This window comes from Chelonus insularis, unplaced genomic scaffold (assembly GCF_013357705.1).
Source record: "Chelonus insularis isolate UGA/USDA-ARS -01 unplaced genomic scaffold, ASM1335770v1 contig_70_pilon, whole genome shotgun sequence".
Lineage (NCBI taxonomy): Eukaryota > Metazoa > Arthropoda > Insecta > Hymenoptera > Braconidae > Chelonus > Chelonus insularis.
Window position 1 is genome coordinate 1,180,680 of NW_023276716.1, and position 25,898 is coordinate 1,206,577.

Genomic DNA, 25,898 nt, shown 5'->3' on the forward strand with positions numbered 1-25,898 from the left:
TTACGATGCTAAATGGCCACGTGGGAACTTTAATCGAAATTACTTTTTTAATTGGAGGGACTTATTTAGTCGTTAGGTGTCAGGGTAAAGAAAAATATTTCTTTTTTATCACCCTTTAGAGGGTAAAGAGCGAGACAAAATTTTTAAACAGTTTTAAACTTTTCAACATTTGCCATCTGCTTTTTTTTTTAATTCTGAAAGAGCTCATTGATTATGTTATTTAAGTGTTTTAGAAGTTTAGGCAGAGTCTTAATAAGAAATTTTGTAATATTATTATGTACTGTTTTTGGAACTTTTGTACTACGGAAAAAATTATTTACTGTAAAAAAATACCTCCAAAAGTAACTCCAAACATTAATCAGCAGTAAAAGCATCTGAAAAATAATTTAAAAAAGAATAATTAATTTTCTCAACATATTACTAAATTTAACTGACTTTTAATATAAAAAAATTATACATTAATCAAGTTAATTTAATTAAAAGTCTTATTTTCAATTATAATATGAGTGATTCATGAAAGTTATTAATGTTGATATAATTCATTAATTAATTTTCTTCTTAAAAAAATTGATTTAACGTTATTTACATACCTGTAATCTTGTAAGCTTTTTAAAGTTAATTGTTCATTAAAATAAATTTCATAAATAAAATAAAATATAACATGGACTAAACTCAATGAACGATTTACTCGGTGTAGTTTTTTTTTGTACATAGCAGTTCTCTGTCAACAGCATGTTGCCTTTTGAAAATATAAGATTTCCATTCCTCGAATATTGAGTAATTTCTGTCCAAAATACCAGTATTGTTTTTTACATATTTCTGAGAACATCATCAGGACACATGCTTTACCAAAATTATTGGTAATAAGTGTAATCACTAATTCACAGAATTTCAGGAGGAAATGTCGCGGGAAACGGACGAATCGTCTCATTAACTGAATATAAGTTTTTTATGGTGGTAGTGAGAGGCAGGATGAAAAGAAGGGAGACATAATGAGCAGGATGAAGAGGATACTACATAGCATAATTCGTGCTCCAACATTTATTATCCAAGCAAAGAATAAGAGTATTTGAAGATAATTTTGTGGACACAATTGTGGAAGCTTTTGAAAAGGATACAATGAACGTCAAATGTGAAAATATCATCATTCTTTCATGAAAGTATTGAAGCTAAATATAAAAATTGTTGAAGTTAATTACTAAAAATAAACTTAAAAACTCTGATATTTTTTCTTTAATTTTTTCCTACCTTTGAAATCATTACAAATACTTGAAAATCATTATTTCAATGAAGAAGTTTTATTTTTATAACAAATTTAATTGAACCCAATCATTAAATTTATTTCAATAAAATTAATTTCAATTCGTAAAAAGTACTTTCATAAATAACAATTGCTTTATTTCGTAAAAAAAAACATTCTATCCCATCAATTATAGTTTGAATAAATAAATTTTTTCAATTCCATGTCTAATAAACATTTCATCTTCTTTTAATTGCACATAAATTTATCCACTCCATTCAATTTTTTTGTTAGTCATTGATTCGAATGATTATTTGTTTTTAAGAATTGCCTAAAAAGCTACCAATAATAAAAAAAAACTATTTTATCCTTCCTCGAAAATTCCCTCCTATTTTCTAACAATTTACGACATTTTATATCGAAACTAAGTCAGGTCTAAACCACACAAAGAAGTTGCTTCTTAGCGGATTTTCTTTCTCCATATCAATCTAAATTCCCAAACAGAGTAGCCCAGAGAGAAGATCTACGTAACAGCATCATCCCCTTGTCTTCTTGCTGCCTTTGCTTTCAAAACTATATGTATGTACACTCGGTCGATAAAACAATTGCCGGGGGGATAATCGGCATTATTTACGCTGGATTCACTCGGAGATACAAGTCTGCTCATAAATATATATACATACACTATAACCACCCTCTCTTCAGAGCACTGAAATCAGTGTGCTTACTTCACTGTACGTATTGCAGACACACAAAACTGCTAAGTGTGCTGTTTGTATATATACATACAAGTGTTGGACAACGGTTAACCAACTATAGAGAAAGAGGTGGTTTACAGCAGCAGAACGAACAGCGCAATAGGGGGTTGTACTTTGAGGATAGCGAGATTCGCTAGCAGTTATAAGCTCAGGGTGATCTTCTGCAGTAGCCTCTGCTGGCTTATGCTCATCCTATCCAACCCGCCCCATCACTAAAATGCCCCCAATTAGATACGTTACGGGATTTCGATGTCAACCGAGAGTCGAATATCTCCCCTGAGAATAGAGAGATACTTATTCTTGAGGAAATAAAATACACATCTTGTCTTCCTCCCCTAAAGTGTTTACGCTCACTAAATTGTGTCATTTTATTTCTCATTACTAACATGACGCTTTGATAAATTACCCAGATGAATAGTTTAGGAAAGGATAAATCCTACATGGAGTAGACGAGATTGATTATTTTTACCTTATAAGAAAAATGAAATTTTAGTAAACATTCCCTAATTTTATTTTTTTTTTTACATTAATGAAATTTATATTTCATTTGTTTTTTATAATAAAGCAACAAAATTAGTCCAATAAATGAAATATTTTACTGAATAGTTTAAAAATGAATAAATTGAAATAAATATAATCAGGTAACTTTTAAAGAACAAATTTTAATGCTAAATTACTTTTGTTTTAAAAAAATATTCATCAATTTATTACTCCATATTTAAACGCTGAAGGTTTTCTATAAAATTTACTTTTACAGCTATGTTAAAAAAACTATTTACTCCAAATGACCACTTTTCGTTATCCTAGTTTATCGTTCAACCCTTTTTCCTACAATAATGAGGCTTATTTATAATTCATCTATCTCTCTTGCACAACCATTTAAACGATTCTTCGGCGCACAATTCCTCAACCACAAAAACCGTTTTCGACCATTATATAGAAAATTGGGTGTCTGGTATGGGACTTTTCATGACTCGAAGAAGCGTGAATATTCTATGTAAACGAGGTGGAACGATAAAATAAATGGAATACAATTCTTATATTCCTTTGCAAAACGACCGCGATCTGATCGTGTTCTCGGAAAAAGGAAAATAAAATATAAACGTATAAAAATAAGAAGAGACAAAATAAATGACAAAACGGATATGATCCCAGCGGGACATTTACACCCCCGAAAGTGTCTTCCAACGTCGGGGGTCTGTAATAAATTTATCCGAAGGAGTGCGTCTGTTCGCGCAAGAATCGAGAAGGCGGATTCACTTTTTTCCTTACTCCGTCTCTCTTTTATCATTCTTTCTCTTAAAGAGCTCGCCACTAAATGTGTGAGACCTCGACAAAAGAGTGTTTTTGATAGGATAAAAGCGTGGGCGTATTTTTTTCCTTCACAGTCTTTGTTACCCAAGATATATTTTGTATTTCAGGGAGTAGCCTATTACTCGAGAGATTATGATAAAGTCAGTAGCTAGACAGGGATCGAAGCAATTAGGGGTGGCAGTCGAGGGTGAAGGTGCGTCTAGAATGTACACAAGAGGGTAACTAATTCTTTTGTAAATTCAACACCGAGTTTTCACGAGTTTACCCGAGCTACCAACTGCTTGCAAAATGGTCATGCTCTATTTATGTAAATACCAGATATCTCATATTCGTGAGTGTAGATCTACAGACACTCACATATACAGAAAAGCTTTACATACATACTCACCAAAGGGTAAGCCTGGTGTAGAGAATGCCAGTCAGTTTAGCTTGTACAGTAGGGGGTGAATTCATAATGAGGTAAATGCGAGTCTGTTTCACATTTCATTCCAAAATATTCCGTCTTCCAAATTTCACCCTTTGCTCGTCATTTCTCTGCTTCTCTCTACGCTTATTATTTAGTTAAACTCATGACAATCCTGTGTCAATAAAAACACCCGCGATGTCACCCCTTGAAATGCTGAAAAAAATTAATCCACACATTAGACTTCTATCAGATGGATCAAGCACAGTTTGTTTAACGCACACTGTGGCATAATTTTTAACTAATCAGACACCTCGACGAAATGTAATCGGATTTATTCTCTCCCTTGTTCAAGAGTATTTAAGGGGAAAGTGAGTATACGCGTGTGAGGAATGTCTACAGGATGAATTGTGTATGAGTAACTCCAAGAGAAAACATGTATCATCCCTAATCATGTGGTCACATCTTTGACTGCATTGTTACAAACCAAGGGGAATCAGTCCAAGTTCCATTTGGAAATATTTTAGTTCGACGAAACGCTAATCTGTCGTATAACAAGAGTTAGGTGGTACGGGTGTAAAAGCTAAAAGATAGAAGAGGTGTCAGCCGACAAATCGTCCAACCGCATCTGCTGATGCCGATGATGTTTTTTATTTTCTTTTCTTTTTGATTCCATCACTACTTTTATTCCACTCAACTTTTTACTATCTTTTGTCCTTATACTCTTCTCCTAGAGTATTTTAACTCTGCGCAGGTGTGTCCTGAGGACGTAATATCCCGTCCTATCGTAGATCTGTTAAAACGTGCGGGCAAGAACATTTGTCCCCTTTTCTCTAGAGTAAACTATATATCTCTCTCATTCCTCAAGACGAAAGGGATGCATACCTCTGCAAGAATAATATATTCAGAGCCTAGTGAATTGGTGTGGTCCCACCCAACTCTATACGAGAATCGATACCATCACTCTCATATCATCAAGATCTTGTTCTGAGAGACACTAAACAAAACAATTTTACCTGAATTTAAATGATGCACGAAATTAACACATTGTCTTGGTAAAAAATAATGAATACATACCTTTTTCTCTCGATACTTATTATAAACGTTATGCAAATAATCCTTATAATTTATCAAATAATGAACTAATATTCCAGACATTTTAATAGGATAGATGATTACAATTGATGTTGATCATACTTATCATAATATTATTAATTGTTTCAGATTATAACTTGACAAGCAATTATAAATAAATAGGATCGATTAATTCTCAGGCCAGATAATCGATTCATGATCGTCATGTTAACCAATCTTTTATACAGTTGTTGTCTTAAAAAATGCAGTGTGGGAAATAAAAACTCAACCTTTTTACTGTCGCTGTCACTAACAGCAAAACAACTTCATTAACGGGTGATTTTATATGTAAATGATATCGCAAAATATTAATGTCCAGTCTTTATTCAACCCTTCATCTTTTTGATTAGAGTTATAGATTTTACATATTTACTTGCTGGCTCATACAACTCTACATACATTCAGCGTATCACGGTCTCCAAGAACAGCTAACCAACTTGGAATCATGTCGCAATTATAAACTCAACTTACTGTTGTGATTGCGAGCTATTGATTAACACGAGATTAACTGGCTCTCTTATAAAGACCGTCACATTCTCAGATATCGCGAGAATATAAATGCGTTCGACATAGCAAATATAAATTTCAATATATGATCGTAAAGACTCGATTTGTTTTCATCGCCTTAATGCCAATTAAAAATTCTTATCGCGCACGTACAACGACTATGGCGGTATAAATCATATAAAATATATTGTTCACTACATAGTTGTTATTATTATACGTCTATTTAAACAAAGGATTGAAATAAATATTAATCTGTTACTGATCATTGTTTTCATTTATACCGTTGCAAACGCTTGGCGTCGGCAAACTGAATTGTAACGCCATCTATCATCGATAAACTTAAGTAAAATCCGCGTTTATTTAAAAATACTTTTGAATTAATCAAAAACCAATGAAATTTTTAATTCTTCTGAACAATTATAAATATAAATATATTAATTTTAACTTTTAAAGAGCACAAATGGATTATTAATTTAATTTTTCAAAGATTTATAACCTAAAAACTAAAAATAAAATGGAATTTTGATTTCATGGTTCTAAAAGTTCATGAACTTAATGATACATTGATACAAGCTGATCTCATTAGCGTTAAAGTCGTTAACTTCTGTATTTACATTATTAATACTATCTTGATGGTCCAAGTATTTTATCTCGTGGTCGTGAATATATAATATTGATAAATGTGAAAATTTGACAGTAAAAAAGAATGTTGGTTTAGTCAAGTAGGTATGTTTGTTATTTTGATGAGGTATAATGCGATGGATCTTGGGTGTTGATGCATAGCGCGTAGCAGGGTGCCATGAGGTCCAAGATCCCCACGTAGGCCCTATCTTTCTAAAAGGCTTCTTCAGACCCCTGTAGACAGCGGCCGCTAGACGTCCATCACGCGTCACAGTTATATGTATTTAGACATATCTCACTGACCAAAGTCGATCCACTCGCATCCGCTTAATTTCTTTTTTTTTCATTGGTTATTCTTTATATTAACTCTTACCATCTTTTTTTCAAGTCTTCACGCGGCTTATCATTCACCGTCCGCGCATATTTCAACATTAATTTCCCGAATGATGATGCATAGTCTGACATCAATACTCGCGTATCAGCATGACGCCCATCGTCGTCATTCAACTTGAAACTTTTTGATTACTTTTCTTCCTCTTCTTCGATATTTGTTTTTATGAGAATCATAGTCATATCTCAACGCGCTCATTTGATTGTCACTCGTTAATATCACGCAGTGTATTCTACCCAGTAGTCTACTGTATAATTATATGCATATCACTGACTATTTACTAAATAGCCAGAAACATATATTATTAATATACATATATGTATATATTCATGTTTAAACATTTTTAAAAAACTAATCTATATTAGATTTTTTAACATACTTAATATATCTTTGAAAATATGTATTAGGGGAACTTTAAACATAATGGAGTTATTATGAAAATTGAATATTTACAAGTTGTACTGAAACGGTTTTTTTAATGTTGACTGTTTAAAAATGACAGATATAAAACTTTTTCTTAATGATATAATAAATAACTAAGTCCTTTAATAGGTTTTACTTTCAAAATAAATAACAGTTGAATAAAAATAAATAAAAGACAAATATATTGTTAACTTAATAAAAATTTTTACATTATTTTAGCTATTGAAAGTAGATTTGTTAATTATAAGTAAATGTTTACTCTATTTAAAATAGGGATTCTTCAATATCAATCCTAGCTGAACACTTGATTATTTAATGAGTGCCATTTTCAACACTAATTGCTGAATAATGATACCCTTCAACATCATCTAACTCCTTTGAGTGGAATTTAATTGAAGTTTTGAACATATTGGCATTGCCATATTCCTTCACCCAGTAAGTACAAGATACTTTCTCACCAGGCATGATAGGTTTGTTAACCTTCATTTTCAGTTCTGTGTTCAAGAAAGGCACATCGATGATAAATTCACCATTGTGTAGAGGTACTGGCAGAGGATTGACGAAGCTTGACACCTTATCAACTCTATTGAGCTCAGAATATTTTTTCGAGATCTATAAAGATAAAATTTATGATTAATAAAAGCATTTGATTTATATTAAAAAATTAAAATGTATATGAAACTCACCACAGTGGTTATTTTTGGTTTAAGTAATTGGAAGAAATCTTGAGCGAAATATTCATAATTTACTTCATGAACTTTAGCAAGACATGCGACATTAAAGGCACATTGATTTTGAAGTCTTGGGGCATATTCAACCCAAGCGAGACATAAATTAACTTCTTCAATGGTTCCAGGTTTCACTATACATTCAGTTGCCAAGTATTTAATTGGCTGACTCATTTTGCCAGTGTAAAGTATCGAATCAACGCGCAATATAATGGAAACTCGGTATTCTACTTCAGAATTCAGATTTTCCATAACTAATCCAACACTGCAAATTAAATCAAACACAAAATTTATATTAAGTTTATATAAATTAAAAAAATATTATTTTTTCAGATTAAAAAACAGAATCTCTTTCATACTTGAATGGACTTCCAATTACAACATCATCATTTAGTTTGAAATCAAATTTAATATCTCGGAATTCTTTATTCATAGAAAAACGGCTGAAGATCCAATCATGTTTATTCAGGGCTTTCGACATTGATTTCCTTTCTTCTTGAGATTCTATAACAATTAAAATATTTTAATAATCAAATCAGACTTATAAACCCAATTTAATAATAAACTAGAGCAACAGTAATCATTTACCTTCAGGATATTTATAATTATCAGTTAAGATTTCTGGTTGTTCTTTAATGCCTATTGGTTTTGTCACAATTTGTTTTCCGACACTAAAAAATTTATTATCATTATTATCTTAATAATATAAATAAATGTTTTTAATTACTTACCTCGTTGTATCTTTTCGGATTAACGTAAGAGGCACCGTAGCTCCATTATATTTCCAGATAATCTGATCAGCGTTAACTTCTCCATATAATGATTCACCATTATAAGCCCGTCGAACTTCGCCCTTTTTAATAGCTACAATAGATGCTGGTCCACATCGGTTTGAACCTTCGCCAGTTTTAGATGACAAAGATGCATCAATTGCCTGCCATCCGCTGTATTCTGCGCCAAGATCCAATCTCTGCATCCAAACTTCATTCCAGGTATGGAATGTCCTATTGGCCAATCGATTCATTAATTAATATCAAACATTCTTCTTTTGTCATTTACAGAGATTATCACAAAAAAAAATTAATTATATACCAGATTGAATCACTGTTAATATCTTCAACTGCTTTACCCTCAGCATCAACAATGTAGTCAACAGTTACACTTCCTTCAGCATCACGAGCACTTGAATAATTGGTTACCACTCGAGAAGGTATTCCCAAAGCTCTACATAAGGTAGTATATACTCCAGAAAGAACCCAACATTGGCCGTATTTGACAGGTTGTTTAGTTTCGTAATATTTCTTCAAAATAGCAAAAGATCCCATCCAATGTGTTGGAGAAGTTCCTCCATTGAAGTCATTTGTCCAGTTGCTGATAATTACTTTGTTATCTTTACCATCACTATTAATAACTCCAGAAAGAACTCTTGATACAATAATTGGATCATTTCTTGAACTGCTTCGAACTTTTCCGACTTTTGTCATAAGATGAAGAGCACAATCCAACATATTTTCTTTGAACTGACCATATTTCCACATTGAAGGCAATACTTGTCTATGGGTTCCTCTATAGATGTAACCCATGTCTTGCATAACATATTCTTGACGTTTTTCATCATCAGGAATGTAGACGCTATCCTCTATATAATCATACAAATAAATTATTTACATTGCCGTTTTCTAATTGGCTCTAATTTTGGAGATGACATTAGCTTATTCATAATGACTAGAATGTTTAAAATATATATTAAATACGTTTTAAAACACATGACTTATCACTAAAGAACTAGAACTAATTTACATGGACTAACCACGAGTCAGGTAACTACTGTAATGGTGTATTAGAAATTGGTAACAAGCTGAATACCCGAAGAAAATTTTTTTATCCCCCTACAACAGTTATTAGATAAAATATTGAAAATAATTATTTCACCTGAACACCAAGGATTAAAAAGAATATAAATTGGTTGATGAGTAGTAAAACTGGTAGCACCAGTTCTATCCTTCTTTTTGACATCAATGTCAACCTTCCATTTACCAACAATAGCATTTACTGGTGGAACAATCTAAAAAGTATAATGAACGATATTAAAATCATTTTCCAATCATTTATTTCAATTTTATCGGCGACATTTTAATATTTGATAGGTAATCATTTAGTAATTACTTTACCCATTAAAATCCTTAAAGTAACTTGAACTCAATTAGATTATTTTCAAGTTATTACAAATTTATAATAACGATACATTAAAAAATAATTTTTTTTAATAATTAAAAAGCAGTTCGATAATAGAGTGTGTTTTTTCAATATATGTATAAGTGGTTTTATAAGTAATTTTAAAATTAGTTTATTGATTTCCATTAATTTTTATAACATTAGTTAAAGTTACTTGATTTGAATTGCCTTACCTTTACAACAATTGAATTAACTTCCTTGGAATACAACGTTGAACGCCAGCTTCCTTCAGCATCTTCTCCAACATTCAACACAGGTACAATTACAAAGGTGCCGTTACCATGTTGAGGCTTTTCAATTCCTTCTAATGTAAATACAAGAGAAATTCCATCGATCTTAGGATCATAATCTCGATCAAGATTTAACTTTATGAAAAATTCTTGACCACGTCGAACTACTAATCGGCTATCAGCGCCTGTACGGTTCATGAGATCGAATAGAGATGTGTTATGAGCTTGTCCATTACTTTCAATCATAAGATCCCAACTGATGATTTTAAGGAACTGTACTTTTCCATCGCTCTTTCCTATGGGAAAATAATAAAATAATGGATAAATAAATATTTCGAGACAACTTTTTAACAATTACGAATAATCTTACCAACTATTTTAGGCAAATTTGCTGAATTGGCTGGTGCTATTGGTATTACATTCACTTTAGATGGTTTTGGAAGAGTCTTTGGTCGATAGAACTTCCTTTTTATGGATCCAAAGAAGTGTGATATCCACCCAATCACGGCACAAAACGCGTTTACAAACCACGTTTTAATTTTCCCTACAAAATTATAAGTTTGTAAGTTAATAAATATTATAAAAAAAAGTTTATATGAATATTTACCTATAAACGAAAACATTGTAACGTATTATTCCAAGAACTAAGTACAAATGTATGATGATTATTAAAAACAATACTTCTTAAATACTTTAGAACATCTCCCCACTCAGTACAAAATTTAGGAACTGTGATTTGACCGATTTCCTGTAGCAGTAATCGGAGATGTATCTATTATTGTCTTGTTAAAATCATAAAAAAACTATTAATTGTTTTCTTACTGATAAGAGATTTTTAATAGAACATGATGAACGATAACATAAGTTTTAATAATATCTAATGGTATTTTAAATCATTAAAAATCCATAAAATAAGAAAAATTATCAGTCAACATACTGACCAAATAAATGTCTAATGGATATAAAATATTACTGATTTAAATAAGCAATCAATGTTTCAATAATTAGATGAATAATTGATTGTAAATCTTCTGGAAATATCTCAAAGCAATTTGCTTATCATAACTCATTGATACTCAATAAGATTTTTCTCCATAGCCTAAATAAATACTGTCATTACATTAAACTAATTTTTGTGCTTAATGAAGAATCTCATTATATAAAATTATAATCAATTATTTTTATGACATTTTATGGGATTTTAATTGAATATCAACTCTTTTTCAATAAAACTCATAATTATATTTAATAAATTAGTATTTATTTCATTTTATAAATTAACATAGTTTCAAAAATATAATTTACAGCGGCAGTTTTAAAAATATATTATTTGCTCCACATTATGAAACCTAAATTCATTCCAAATTGAGTTTTCATAAAAATACAGAAAAATATAACTAGAAATAATTTCAATATCAATTCACTGTATAATTTTTGTTTCTTGAAATATTTTCACTAAGAACATGAAATTCGTACAATAAAATTATATAAAAATCAACATTTTGGTGATGAAAACAAAAAAATTAATACTATCTACGTAAGTACCACAAAGAAATATATTTATTCATTTAAATAACTTAATTATATGCTTCAGCAGGTTGTACCATGAAGTTAACGAAGCCATCGACATCATCAAGTTCGTCAGAATAAAACTTCACAACAATCGTTGATCTTCCAGTGAACTTAGGAATCATAGAAAAAGTACAGGTTGCTTTTTCACCAGGTTGAACATTTTGAGAAAGCTTAATCTTTAGCTGTTGATCCAAGCCAGGTCCTTCAATAAGAAACTTTCCATTTTTGAGAGGAGTTGGTAATGGGTTGATAAAAGCTGCAGTAGCTTCCAAAATGTAACCTACGATAGCTTCAGTTTTTCTCTACAAATTAATATTTTTAAATTTAATATCGATAAATATTTTTTTTTATTGCTATACAAAAATGCTGATTACTAACTTCAATATCAATATTTGGTTTAAGTATCCGGAAGTCATCTTGAGCAAAGTACTCAAAATTGGTGTCTTTGACAGTAGCTAGACAAGCAATATTGAAGGCACATTGGTCTAGTAATCTTGGTCCATATTCTTCATAAGCAAGATCTAAACGAACTTCTTCCAGTACTCCTGGCTTTACTAATCGATCAGTCTCTGCTGATTTAATTGGCTTTCCTACTCGTCCAGTGTACAGAACTACTTCTACACGAAGAATTACTGAAACTCTGTACTTTGTATCAACACTTCGATTCTTTATCAGCAGAACAACACTAGAAAAATTATGGAAGATTTCAGTATCATAATTGGCGAGATCAAAGATTATCTTTGTATAACTCTTGACCACACCCAATAGCCAGTCAAGATCATTTATCTTCACTTACCTAAAAGGTTTTCCAATTACAATATCATCACGAAGTTCAAAATCAAATTTAATATCATTAAATTCCTCATTTAAATAATAACGACTAAACAGAGATTCACTTTGGTGCAAAGCTTTCAGCATAGCCTGTCTTTCTTCATAAGATTCTAAGAATGAATCACTCGGTTAATTTACATATACAACACCGTTTTGAATTAATTAATATATTTTATAATTACCTTCAGGATATTTATATGCATGCGTTAAGTCTTCTCGAGTCCAACTGCCCACTGCTTTTGTACTGATTTGCTTTCCAATGCTAAAAATAAAATCAGTACGAGTAATAAAAATGTTCAATATCTCACCTTACAAAGATAAAATTACAAACCCATAAATATCCTTTCTGATTAACTTAAGAGGTTGAGTAGGACCGTTATATCTCCAGAATATTTTATCAGCATTGACTTCAGCAAAGAGAAACCCTCCATCATAAGGTCGAAGAACTTCTCCTCTCTTAATAGCTGCAACAGATGTTGGACCACAACGATAAGCATCTTCACTTAGTTCTTGAGGCGTAGCATCGATTGCTTGCCATCCGTGATATTCTTCTCCAAGATCTAGCCTTTTCATCCAAACTTCATTCCAGACGTGGAAATTCCTATTGATAAATACCTTCATGTAGTTTATTTCTAACAAGCATTTTATATAAAAACTTGAATTATTCGTTTACCAAATTGAATCACTATTCAGTTCTTCCATTATTTTGCCCTGAGCATCAACAAAGTAATCAACAGTTAAACTTCCTTGAGTATCATGAGCACTAGAATAATTAGTTACAACACGACACGGTATGCCTAAAGTTTTGCAAACAGTTGCCAGAACTCCAGAAAAAACCCAACATTGTCCATATTTAACTGGTTTTTTGGTCTTGTAATACTGTTGAAGAATTTTCTGAGATCCTAACCATTTTGTTGGAGCAGTTCCTCCACTAAAGTCATCCGACCAGTTTCCCATAACTGCTCCATTGTCATCTGGAGAATTGACGACTGCAGAAAGTATTCGACTTATTACTACTGGATCATTTCTTGCAGCAGATCGAACTTTTCCAACTTCTATCATCAGATATAGAGCAGAGTCTAATATATCTTTTTCAAACTGGGAATACTTCCAAACAGTTGGTCTCATTGATTTATGGTTTCCTCTCCAGATAAGTCCAGTATCTGCCATTACATATTCTTGACGTTTGTTTTCATCATCAAGAAATACCTCATCATCTAAAAGTAATTATATTTTAATTATTATAATAATAAAATAAATATTTTTAAATTTAGTTTGTAGATAAAATCGAAAACAATTAACTGATAATGTAACCTAATATTGGTGGGAATAATTTTAAAGCAGTTGAAACAAATTTTAAAAAGTGAAATAAAAATTATTGCTTAGAGTTATTTTAAATGTTGCAAACATTTTTATCAGTAATCTGATCACACGCTATTTCCACCTACATGAAAATTATCGTGTAAATCAGATGATTAGTTTTATTTCTCAACATTTATTTCTCAAGAGAATGTACTCTGAACAAAACTATAAAAGTAAAACTTCTAAAAATAATTACAGCAACCTTCCTGAATATTAGTTTCTAGTTACTTAATACATGAAGTTTATATGATGTGTCGTGGCAGTAATTGGTGCACGTGTGTTTATGTACTTCTGTTTTCATATAAATAGATCCATTTATATCATAACAATTTCTCAGAATTATGATGATTTGTCTCATTTAATACCAAAAATGTCTAATTATCACTTCGATATAATTATAATTTCTCTACTAGATAAAAAGTTTTTCAAAGCAATTAAAATTTTCCTTTAAAAGCAAACATCATTCTTAATAACCACAGTATTTCTAAAAAATAAAAATATGACAGTACAGTTTAGATATTATTAAATCCACCCTTTGTTTCGCACGTGTGGTTGATTACAAAGCATTTCATGTAGGGTGTGATTGTAATATATTATATAGTAAATTTCAAAGTACAAAAGAGCAAATGAATCAACAAATTATAATTCAGTTATCAGGAAATATTGTTAAAAGAATATATCCTATTATTTTAAACAACTATTTCTATGGTAAATTGAGAAAAAAGTAATATTTCCTGGGAAAAAATAAAAAAGATCTACATTGATCTACTTAGATCTATTTTTTGGCACAATTAGATCTACTTTGTTCTGTGTACATCTGTTTTGATCACTTTAGATCTTCTGTGATCTCTGTAGATGTATTAAATTTTTTTTAAAATAGACATACAGTAATTTGTGTAGATATTTAGTGATCTCACTAGATATGCATAGATTTACTTAGATTAAATTAGATCTAAAAAACGGCGAAAATGTGGATCAGTGTAGATCTATTTTATTTTTTCTCGGGTTTTGATAACAATACCTGGACACCAAGGATTGAAAATGATGTAAAAAGGTTCATTGACACTAAAGCTGATAGCACCTCCTGAATTTTTCTTTTTGGCATCAATTTCAATTTTCCATTTGCCTACTAATGCATTGGGAGGAGAAGTAATCTGAAAGAGCATTTAAATTACAATGAATAAATCATATTTCAATAAAAAAATATAAGTACAACTTTGAAACATACTTTTATCACCATAGAATTAACTTCTACAGAATACAGCGTTGCATGCCAGGCTCCCTCAGATATTTCTCCTTCATTGAGCAAAGGTGCAACTACAAAGGTACCATGTCCATACTGTGGCCTTTTGACTCCATCAAGAGTAAAAACAACAGAAAGCCCATCAACTTTACTATCATAATCTCTATTAAGATGCAGTCTCATGAAGAATTCTTGACCTCGACGAACTACCAGTCTAGCATCTGCACCATCACGATTCATAATTTCATATTTTGATGTATGGTGAGCTTCTCCATTCTCCACAATTAGTGGATCTACTCGTACTATTGTCAACATTGGTACTCCGAATTCTCCCCCTGTAAAAGATGAGAAATAGCAGTAGACCTTTTAAACAAAATTCCAAATAAAAAAGCTAAGATTAAAAATGCAAATAAATGAGTAAATAAATCTTTTGGAGAAGAATTAAAAAAGCCACCAATTTTCTTGTATTTATTTTTTCGTCTCATTCTTTCTTGTTAGTTCTCACGTACTCACAATGAAATCTGAATGGAAACGGCCTGAAACGCCGGTCGTTGAAGGCGCGGTAGCGATCATAAAATCTGTAAAACATCCTCGTAATCCTGTGAATTGCTGATTAGCCCAGTAGAAAAGTGGAATTGTCAAAATGAAATAGCACACTCGTGGTGTGAATGCAAATTATTTTTATGTTTATTTTCAAACCGAAATTGTAACTAAAAAAACTGGTCTATATAATAACAATAACAATTCTCCTAATTTAAATTTCCCCCTTTTTTAAAATCTCTTCCGTAACAATATCGCGTGGGTGTAGCCGAACGTGGGCGAAATATATTTAATAGAGCGGAAATACAACACGAGTAGCCACGAACGAAGATCAACAATTGAATGACTCCGAGCTCAGATCTGTACCGTGCCAGGAGCTTACGTTATAGTCACTGAATTTATTAGGATTATGAGAGATCTATGTAGACAAACTGGTGGGATGAATCTGTAAAAAAAATGCATGGTGTGTTGTATTAAACGCGTATAATAAATACGTCGTCAGATTCAAGGCTTTCTTTCCACGTGCAATATTCATCAGATTCCGTAATTGGTGGGATCCAAGAGAGTGGAAGTCTGTCACCCACTTGCATTGGTTGCACCATGAATTCCAAGACTAGGTGCGTCCAATCATTCCAATAAGGAATTAATTCTTAATAGAAAAAATCAGTAATTACACAAGGAATCTTTTAATGGACATTAACGTAAATAATGTTACCCTCCATTCTTGGATAGATCTTCAACTTGTAACTTAGATTATATCTACATGAAGAAGAATGAGTTGGATTTACCATTTTTCTGATTGTGTTTATTACTTCTGAATCATTCCTCTGATAATAAATTGCAATAAAGCATTGTCATTTGAAGAAAAATAAAAATCTTCAATAATGTAATTTCAACTTATCAAGAAGTCCACTAAAAAAAACTCCATAAAATTATTCATATCTATTTTTTGATCATAAACTCATTCATTTCGAAATCAATTGTAGACTATCAACAGCATTCTTATTTGTCATCACCAGTCATATGAGTTGATTCAGCATCCTTATTCCAACCGATAACTCACATTTACCCTTTTCTTCGAATCTGTATTAATAATCATCCAAGTTTATTCACTTCATTCTTCAATTTTAGACATCTTTCATAAGAACCATCATCATCATCAGCATTGCTTAATCATCAGAATTTTTCAAGTGGTAATTCAACGAAATTATAGTAAAAGTTTACAGATTTTTTTCTTGCAATAATTGTCCGTCACTAATTTATGCTAAATAACTGTCTTTCCTTGTATTAATTCATACAAGAAATTTCTGTAGGATACCATTCATCAAACAGATAGCTTTGTCTCACCTAAATGTCTGACCATCTTGGGTGCTTCTACTGAATAATACCTACGCAGCATGCAATAGTATAGAAAAAGAGAAAGAAGAGTGTGTGCGTTAATGAGATGCATATTGCTTCATAATATAGAATAAATCATTGTATGTCAAAGAAACTTATCATTAAATTCAATTAGAAAGCTTGTTGAACATTGTATACAATTCATTATGAAAAAATTAGTAATTACATTTAAAAATAATCATTGAACATCTTTTCATTATAGCTCAATTAGTAGTAGCAAAATTTATTGTAAATCAGTAGTCTTAAGTTATAATGGATAGTTCAATTAATCATAAATAAAATTGCAATTTATTTTTCTTGTCATTACATCAGTATTTTATTTAAAAAAATCACTGTCATGGAAATAAATGTCTCAATGCAGTCGTAAATTAATTTGTATATTAATTGTCTCATTAAAACTGAGAAGTAGAGCTAAAATGGGTGGAAAGTTATGAATAAGATTTGATGATCTGAATGAAATTATTACACAATGTTAAATTTATGACTTCCACACATTTGTGTGTAATTAAATGATTCAATATCGAGTATAACTTACTGATTGTAAGTCTATATGCAATAAATTGTAAATATAAGTTTTATGATCGTTATTGTCACATATCTTGATTATTCCTCCCTATATGTATATAACATGACGCCACCAAAGACCTTCTAGTCAATGCGAAAGATTGACGATGCATTTGGTTAACGGGAGCACTCTCTCATCGAATTATATCATTAGCATCAATAATAAAATGAAAATATCCAGACTCATTTAATCTATAAATGAGCTAATTTGTAACAGCTGAATAAATTGATGTGTCGATAATAAACAGATGTGGAAAATATATAAGATTGTTAAAGACAATTTTGGCGACTAATAAATTAATTGATGTCAAATAAGTTATATGACATTTACTATTCTATGTAGTAATCCTTAGACATGGATTTTTTCTTGATATAAGTTGGAACATTTATCCCTACATCAGTGTAAATGTTAAACTTTTATTCTACTGGTCTTAAAAAGGAATCGTTTAAGATGGTTAATTTTCTCTTACGCAGGTGTTTAGCCTTTTTTTGTAATTAATGATGAAGAACATTTTTATCATCGACGACAAATCTTAGTTATGAATGGTCTTTCTCAGTGATCGCTTTAGTATAGTTGATAGTAGTTTCAATGATTTCTGTTGAATTAACTTTTTTTCTAAATGTTTTTATGATTTACACGTAATAATTAATTAATTGTTGATAAAAATGTCAGTACATGATAAAACTAATGAAATGGACTAAAAATGTAGTTAACAGTGATGATAACATATTGGAAAATGGACTTTTAAATGAAATCACTTTTTAATCAATTTCGAGGAAATGAAACGTAATTTTCCTAATCAAGTTAATTTTTATCAAAAAATAATTAAGTAAATAAACAGTATTAATTAACTAATGTAACTTTTGGTGTTTTTTTTGACAAAATTAACATTAAATAATCATTATTATTGAGACTTAAATATTAAATTGACTTGTTTAATTTGTTGTAATTAAAACATTTTAACAACATTAATTAATGTTGATATGAACACATTAATTTTTATACAAGTGATTAAAACAAGTGACCCAAAAATTACAAGAATTATTTCTGTCCAAGTCATATAGTTCTATATCTAATAATAAATATAATTAAAACTTGTGAATATTTTCTGACATTTTTTATCAACATAATTCAATATCGTTCAATTTTTTACATAATAAAATGTATTTATCTAAAATTATATAAACATTGATTTGATAAAAATTTCGAAACGTGATCAAAAGAATATTACATAAAATTGTTCATAAATCTTCAATAATCATGAAATATCTGAAATATGTATGTTTTATTTATAAAAATTATTCAGATTAGTTTATCATGTCCAATAACTAAGAATTAAAATTCTTTCAAGCATCATTGCTTCTTACTATTGGTACAATGATTTTTTTTTATTTCTATCAATTTACTAATTTAATAAAATCTCACCCACTTCAGATTAAATTCAACATTGAACCAAAATCGTCAAACTTATTTCAACTAAATATTTTACATCAATTAAATTTAATAGGGAATATTTAAAGAACTGTTAAGATGGGAAAAAATTAATTTTTCTCCATCTATTTTTACCTACCGACTGTTTGTTATTCACAAATTATAAATAGTAGAATGTTTTATTACCGTAGAATCACAAAGCGTTGTACTTGTAACAATAATAAACGTCAATAAGGTGAAGTGTTATGTTCGCTCATTTGCTACACATGTACAAATTTATTGCATTATTTCACTCTCCCAAAATGATGACGAAGTATAAGACTTATGTAACCGAATATTTATTAGTGATTTTCAGCAATTTTCACCATTTCATTTTTAGACTGCACTTATGCGTAAAATAATGTGAGATGCATCTTGAAAGATTTGTTTAGTCATATCTATATATACGTGTATTGTGTGTACACACAGAGAACTGGCCAAGTGGCTTAGACAGATGAGATGTATTTCCAGTCAATCGTATCGTCTTATACAAGTTAGTATTATATCCACAGTCAATCTATTCTCAGCCTGATCAAGGTAACATGCCAGTTTAAATGCTTTTTAAGACACCAGCTTAGATTATTCCCACGCGGTTTGCTACTACAGCGTCTTCCATATTTTCTGAATATAGATTATAGATCGCTTGTAATTCCAAGATCTGTCTTGAGAAAAGCGTCCTTGACCAGAGAAGAACTCATGGTCAGGATAAATCAACAAACTTTGTAAATGTTGACGTTGTTGACACAATACCGATTATTTAATCAAATTTTTAAAAATAACCATGATTCGTTATTTGTTGATGAGTTGATTATTCTCACTAAAGTCTTCCTTAATCATTAATAAAATTCCTCGTGTCATATGTGTCATCAATGCATTCCTAATAGGAAAAAAATTAATAAGTAAAATGAAATCCACGTGGGTTGGAAGAAATGAAGACTCTTCACCTAGCACTTAGGCTATTAACCTTGTTATGATCTAAGTTCATGTGCATGTGGAATAGACGAGCTTTCATAATTTCGATTCACGCAAACACTAAATTATGTTCATTTATTTAATAAAATTCATCACTTTATCAGTTGTAGTTTTAAGTCAGAAATATGTGTTTTATATCTATCTAATGAAACGAACTTTTTCTAATAATCTATTGTTTACAATAAATAATCAATTGTTTAAAACCTAAACTAAAAACAATAGTTTGTTTTTATTTTCCCTTGTATGTTCAGGGTCTTTTGATAATTATGCAAATAATAGAGTAAAAAGGTATTTTTATTCTACACCTAATATTCATATAACCAGTTTGTACAAATAATACGTTCAAGATGATAAAAAGTCGATACATACAGAATTTTCCATATGATAATAAAAGTAGAATTTATAAAGAATAAAAAATATAATGAATAACCACAATAAAAAATTCATTCCTAGGTAGTATTTAAATTTTTTTAATCAACTATAATTATCTCTGCAACACATTGGAGTTAATTGAGTTAAAAATATACGAACCATTTTCTGTTTCACTTGGAGGTTTTGGAAGACAATCAGGCTCGGTGCAGACTTCATTCATAGATATTTCTCTTGGTTTTCTTCGAAAAAGAGACCTCATTTTTCCTGAACACCACGATCCACAATTGGCCATTTTTTAATTGATCTTTTTCTTCTTAATTTAATCTTGAGCTTTTAAAATCACTTTGGCTTCTTCTTTTTTTCTTCTTCTTCCTTCAATAAAACCATCAAGTTATTGATTGTATATTAAATAAAATAACTTAAGAGATGCAGCACTTGTCATTTCAAAAAAGACTGAGAGACTGTTATGATTGACAAGAAGCTTAAAAGATCTATCTTGTTATGTTAATGAGTTCCAAGAGCAAATCGTTGATTAGTCGACTCGCTGGTATAAACGCAACTAAACCGATGTAAGATTCTACATGAATCGCAATGTTACTGACGCTACGATAGGGCCTCTCCCTACTTCTCACGCAATTTGGAGTCTTAGGTAAGATCAGACGACTAATATGGTCAATGTATTGGCCATTCATAAGTGTTATAGTAGAACAAAGTACACATATCTGACTTAATATTATATATTAGTAATAACTTTTTATGAATCACACTGTAACATTCATGATTTCCTAGATCTCTGACACAATTCGGCGGTTCTCTTTTTAGACTCCAGCTTATCTCCAAAGACATTTTTATCTTCATGTCATGGTTAAATTTGAGTTTAGAGTCATTATACCATGTAATGACCACAAAGATTGGTCTACGGCTTCCCGTAAAGTATTGATCAAAACCAAAGATTAAATTCTCAGCTGAGTTTTGTTTTTCTTTAGAATTTAGTTGACATTTTTTTGATATTTTACTTGTGTCATTCAATAACGATCGAAATCAATTTAAACTATTCTGTTCAATAAAAGAATATTAAGTGTTAAGATAACTTTAACGGTATTCATGAATATTAAATTAAATAATCAGATTATTGAATAATATTATTAATAACAAGGAATTTATATTGGAGTCAATCGTTACAGTGATACCTTAATGGCTTAAAAAAATTCCTAGTGCTGTGATCACTAATAGAATACTTTAAAATAGTTCTAAGAGAGGAAGATTGTACTTTATTTTTAACACTATTAAGATTAAAATGTTTATCCAAGATCGAAAGATGAAGATTACATAGATTTTGCTTAAACTCAGAAATTATTTTATCTTTATGTTCTAACATAAAGAGTAGCAGCTTAATCATTTTTTTTTAAAACCTAAATAAATATATGAGTTAAGTATTCATTTTTACGTGAACGCATGGTTTTTTTGAAATAAAGTCATATTTTTTGTTCATTTCTTTCTATTTCAAATGAACAATCAAAATCAACTAATGGAAAAATGTTTATTTGCAAAAATTGTCAACTGCATAAAATTTTTTACCTTAGACTAGAAAATAAAAAAAAAACGAAAATTATAAATTCGTAAAAATTACATTTCTTTCACCCATGATTTACGATGATGATGGCATGACTGGAAAATTGAAAGGAGCTAAATCTTCAACTTTATTACTTTCCATTTCAGTAGCTCTGTTGTCTTCCAGGACAATTACAGTATTTAGTAAATCCTCCAATTGTATGAATAAATATCGATAAACAAATTGACCTTTGTTATTCTATAAGAAGAAATTAATTGAAAATAAACATTAATATTGTAAAGATAGTTCAAAATATAATTTTTTATTTACCTCTCGAACTTCTAAGTGTACTGTACCACGTTTCCGAGCTCCTTGAATATAAAATTGCATTCTCATATATGTTCTATCATTATGCATATAAACCAAGTGACTGACATGTCTACGACGACCCCGGCGAGTTTCTTCACCATATGCTTTAATTGGTTCTCCTAAAGCATCAATCACTTTCGGATCATTCATACATCTTTCGACAGCTTTACTATAAATGCTGTTTGGACTTTTATCCGAGAATAATTCACTCAACACAGCAAAAAACATAAAAGCGGTGACTCCTAGACCAGCGATTATCACCGAGAAGTACCAAGCTGATTTAGTATGCTCTTTAACTGCAAAATAAATAAATAAATTATTAGCAAATTGAATTATTATTTGTGCACAACAAAACAAATAGACAACTAAGATGAAGACAGAGATTTTGCAACCGAATCTGTAGGTTATAATAACCTGTTACTTTAACTTTCTTCACATAGTTTTTATATTTTCCTAAACACAATTTTTTTGATTCTTCATCTCAATTATTTTGGTTATTTTGCTCATAAAAAATGGTAAAAAATTACCTACATCCGCAGTTGTAATTCGTATTTTATTTTTAAGGTCATCTTCATCAACCTTCGAAATTTCTGATGGTCGTCGACTCGAATATTTTTTTATTATAATGTTATTAGTATTTCGATAACAGGATGATAAAAGTATTGGAACACCGGATACTGAGTAAGTTCTTCTTTTTAAAACTTGGCTAATTAATCTAATTGATGCCATGCTCTAAAGAACAATAACAAAAAAATTATTAAATGCATACATTCAAATATCTCCACTGTGAAAAACATATTCAATAATAATTAAATAAAAAATTTACTAAAATACAACAATGTGCTTCGTTATTCAGTTGATTATCGTTAACAACTTATGTATTGTAAGTGAAGTTGTATTAATCCATTATTATTAGCACAAGAATGCGTCCCACAAATCATTTCTTACGTCATTGATAACATTGCCTAGAAATACCACGTGCAAAAAATTTTTTTGGAGCAACACTCACGCTCTGAAGCGGTGAGTTCATCAACTGATAGCTGACAGTTCTGTATGACATAGCTGACAGGTCAGCCAAAAAATATGGCACTATTTCGTCATATAATGACTAAAATTTGTGATAAATAAATTAATAATTAATTTATTAGTGCCATGTAAAAAAGTATTATGCTTCTCAGTCATAAAGAAGATAAGAGTGGTTGTGATAAATGTCAAAAATTGATGGTAAATTAAAAGTTTGATTACAATGAATCATTTTTTTTATGGTTCATAATTATTCTCCTATTAAATATTCTTTGAGACATTGAAGGCTAACATGTTATTTATCAATTCTAACTACTATTGTACTATTCCAGTACTAATTATTTTAATAGTAGGTTTATACTTTATAGTGACATAACCTACAAATGCTCTATATCTTCAAGTGGCTTTGATATTGGTGTCAGATTCTTTAAGAATATATTCTAAATCAATGATTTGAATATCAAAAAATACCAATATATCAGCGTTCTTCCACTAAAATAAATATGGAGGAATCACATAGTGATTTTGTTGTTGGAGACCTTGCAAACTGGATTGCATCTGCAGCTATTATCTTTGGTGGTGTAATACCTTACATTCCTCAATACAATGAAATTAAAAGAAAAGAAGATGCTGAAGGATTTTCATTATATGTTTGTTTGGCTCTCCTTATTGCTAACACGCTGAGAATATTATTTTGGTATGTGTTTTATATTTAATTCATTCAATTTAAAACTTACTAAAAATATCAATGATTAAGTCATTAAATGACTCATCATGATAATTATGAACTTGAAGAATTTCTTTTGGAATAACGTCATAAATCTATCATATCATTTTCGTGATAGAACAAATTAATTTGTTGAATATAGTATTTTTTTCAAAAACAAAACAGAAAAAATAATTATTTCTGCTACTTTATTTTAGAACGAATAATCCAATTGTTCATTTTTGTTTCAGGTTTGGAAAACGTTTTGAACTACCTCTATTATTTCAAAGTATTCTAATGAATATCACAATGCTATTTATGATTAAGTTATGTGTGAGTGTACATAATAAAAACCAAATAATAAAGGCAAAGGAAAGAGTATTTACAGGTATGTAAAAACGGAATTAACCAGTGTAACTAACAGATATGTTTGGTCATCACTAGATACAAACTCCATTAATTAATTTTTCTGAACTTAATATTGGCTATAAGCTCCCTTTGAATCCTTGTTTGTATTCATGTAGTTCCATTAAAAATAATTTAAATAGATTTGGACATTAACTACTTTTGGAAATGGACAGACTTTCAGTCTTATTTGGATTTTGTATTGCTCTTCGGATTGGTTGGTGGAATAATTATGTACCTTTTCGTGGGATACCCAATTTTCGTTGAAACTGTGGGTCTTTTCGCAGTTTTGACCGAAGCAATGCTTGGTGTTCCACAATTTTTAAGAAATCTAGATAACAAATCAACTGATGGAATGAGGTAAATGAAAATCTCAGGATGTAAATGATACGTTACTTGAACATTAATTGCTATAATATTTCATTTCATGCTACTAACAGTAACACATGCTAATTAAAGTATTGTTCTATTTAATGTCTCTTTCAATGAGATACTGTTTAATGCTCAATAGTATCTTATATTACAATTATAATCTCATAGTGCATCATAATTTCTTAGAACTTAGTCGTATGACCACATATAGGCTAGTACTATTAATCTATAAATGTATTCTAGGGTATCATTATCTATTTACAATCATTTAAAAATTTTATGCATTTCATACATGGCAAATACTAATGTTTTTTAAAATGCTTTCAGCATAGTTATGGTTACCATGTGGACGGTGGGTGACACATTTAAAACATGTTACTTTATTCATCGCAAAACTCCTATTCAATTTGCAATATGTGGGGCGTTGCAAGTAATAATCGATTTAGGAATATTACTGCAAGTGTATATTTATAGAAATAATACTCCAATGCGTCCGGTGTTACGAGCAGACTGATAATATTAATAATTTTAAAATTTAAGTAATGACACTTACATGACCATATCTAGACAATTTCCATATGATTAATCGAGTTCTTCCCTCTTATTACCCATATCAAAATTGGCAATAAAGTAATAGTGTTTTGAAAAATTTTAGCTTGCAATTTTAATGTTAATTATAACAATTTGTAAAAAAAACTCCAAAATATTTTATCTTGAATTTTTCTTTCAAGTATTAAACATTGATTTTGAAGAATATTTTTAATAAAGAACAATTATCTAGCTGAAGTTTGTGTCTTGATATCTTCCTTTACCTAATTAGCTCATTATTATTAATTCAAATGATAAATATTAGTATGGAATATTGATACATGTTCAATATAACTGTTTATGTACTTATATATGTCTCATTTTAATAAACTAACCTATCCTGTAACATTTCATGCGGCATGTCGATATTTTTCGAATATTTGCACAGATTATGTTTGAAAAATTGATCAATAATAAACTTTATTTAATTAAATAAATAAATTATTTCATATTTACATACATTTTATATTAAATTGAATTATATTTCACTAAAAAATTACTTGCACTCCAAACTGTTTTTCATAAGGTTCATGACACTTGCAACGGCATGAAGCCTAATGTTTATTTTCATGTA

General features: G+C 30.0%; 4 protein-coding genes across 10 annotated transcripts; 1 reads left to right on the forward strand and 3 right to left on the reverse strand.

Annotated features, from left to right (window-relative positions):
• Window positions 1–7,103: 7,103 nt before the first annotated feature.
• On the reverse strand, window positions 7,104–10,607 carry LOC118071004 (annulin-like). The gene is made up of 10 exons (XM_035089934.1): window positions 10,592–10,607; window positions 10,355–10,528; window positions 9,928–10,280; window positions 9,452–9,584; window positions 8,612–9,158; window positions 8,251–8,523; window positions 8,108–8,190; window positions 7,879–8,023; window positions 7,478–7,784; window positions 7,104–7,403 (listed from the first exon to the last, which is right to left on the reverse strand). The coding sequence occupies exons 1-10, from the start codon at window positions 10,605–10,607 to the stop codon at window positions 7,104–7,106; spliced, it is 2,331 nt and encodes a 776-aa protein (XP_034945825.1).
• Window positions 10,608–11,298: 691 nt separating this feature from the next.
• On the reverse strand, window positions 11,299–22,063 carry LOC118071017 (annulin-like). 4 transcript variants are annotated; one of them, XM_035089953.1, is made up of 10 exons: window positions 21,940–22,063; window positions 20,469–20,681; window positions 14,978–15,327; window positions 14,771–14,903; window positions 13,061–13,604; window positions 12,719–12,988; window positions 12,570–12,649; window positions 12,353–12,497; window positions 11,935–12,241; window positions 11,299–11,858 (listed from the first exon to the last, which is right to left on the reverse strand). In XM_035089953.1, exons 2-10 carry the CDS (start codon window positions 20,599–20,601, stop codon window positions 11,562–11,564), a joined length of 2,259 nt encoding a protein of 752 aa, XP_034945844.1. In that variant the 5' UTR covers window positions 20,602–20,681; window positions 21,940–22,063; the 3' UTR covers window positions 11,299–11,561. The 4 variants fall into 4 exon arrangements, with proteins under 4 accessions (XP_034945844.1, XP_034945846.1, XP_034945842.1 ...); XM_035089955.1 differs by lacking the exon at window positions 21,940–22,063 and adding an exon at window positions 19,113–19,842 and having other exon boundaries at window positions 20,469–20,596; XM_035089951.1 differs by lacking the exon at window positions 21,940–22,063 and having other exon boundaries at window positions 20,469–20,912.
• LOC118071024 (mitochondrial import inner membrane translocase subunit Tim21) lies at window positions 21,833–25,874 on the reverse strand. 3 transcript variants are annotated; one of them, XM_035089964.1, is made up of 4 exons: window positions 25,785–25,874; window positions 22,758–22,962; window positions 22,192–22,526; window positions 21,833–22,119 (listed from the first exon to the last, which is right to left on the reverse strand). In XM_035089964.1, exons 2-4 carry the CDS (start codon window positions 22,957–22,959, stop codon window positions 21,958–21,960), a joined length of 699 nt encoding a protein of 232 aa, XP_034945855.1. In that variant the 5' UTR covers window positions 22,960–22,962; window positions 25,785–25,874; the 3' UTR covers window positions 21,833–21,957. The 3 variants fall into 3 exon arrangements, with proteins under 3 accessions (XP_034945855.1, XP_034945857.1, XP_034945854.1); XM_035089966.1 differs by having other exon boundaries at window positions 25,660–25,791; XM_035089963.1 differs by lacking the exon at window positions 25,785–25,874 and adding an exon at window positions 23,057–23,216.
• Window positions 23,165–25,385, forward strand: LOC118071023 (solute carrier family 66 member 2). 2 transcript variants are annotated; one of them, XM_035089961.1, is made up of 5 exons: window positions 23,165–23,454; window positions 23,622–23,950; window positions 24,211–24,347; window positions 24,508–24,724; window positions 25,064–25,385. In XM_035089961.1, exons 2-5 carry the CDS (start codon window positions 23,757–23,759, stop codon window positions 25,248–25,250), a joined length of 735 nt encoding a protein of 244 aa, XP_034945852.1. In that variant the 5' UTR covers window positions 23,165–23,454; window positions 23,622–23,756; the 3' UTR covers window positions 25,251–25,385. The 2 variants fall into 2 exon arrangements, with proteins under 2 accessions (XP_034945852.1, XP_034945853.1); XM_035089962.1 differs by having other exon boundaries at window positions 24,541–24,724.
• Window positions 25,875–25,898: the final 24 nt, after the last annotated feature.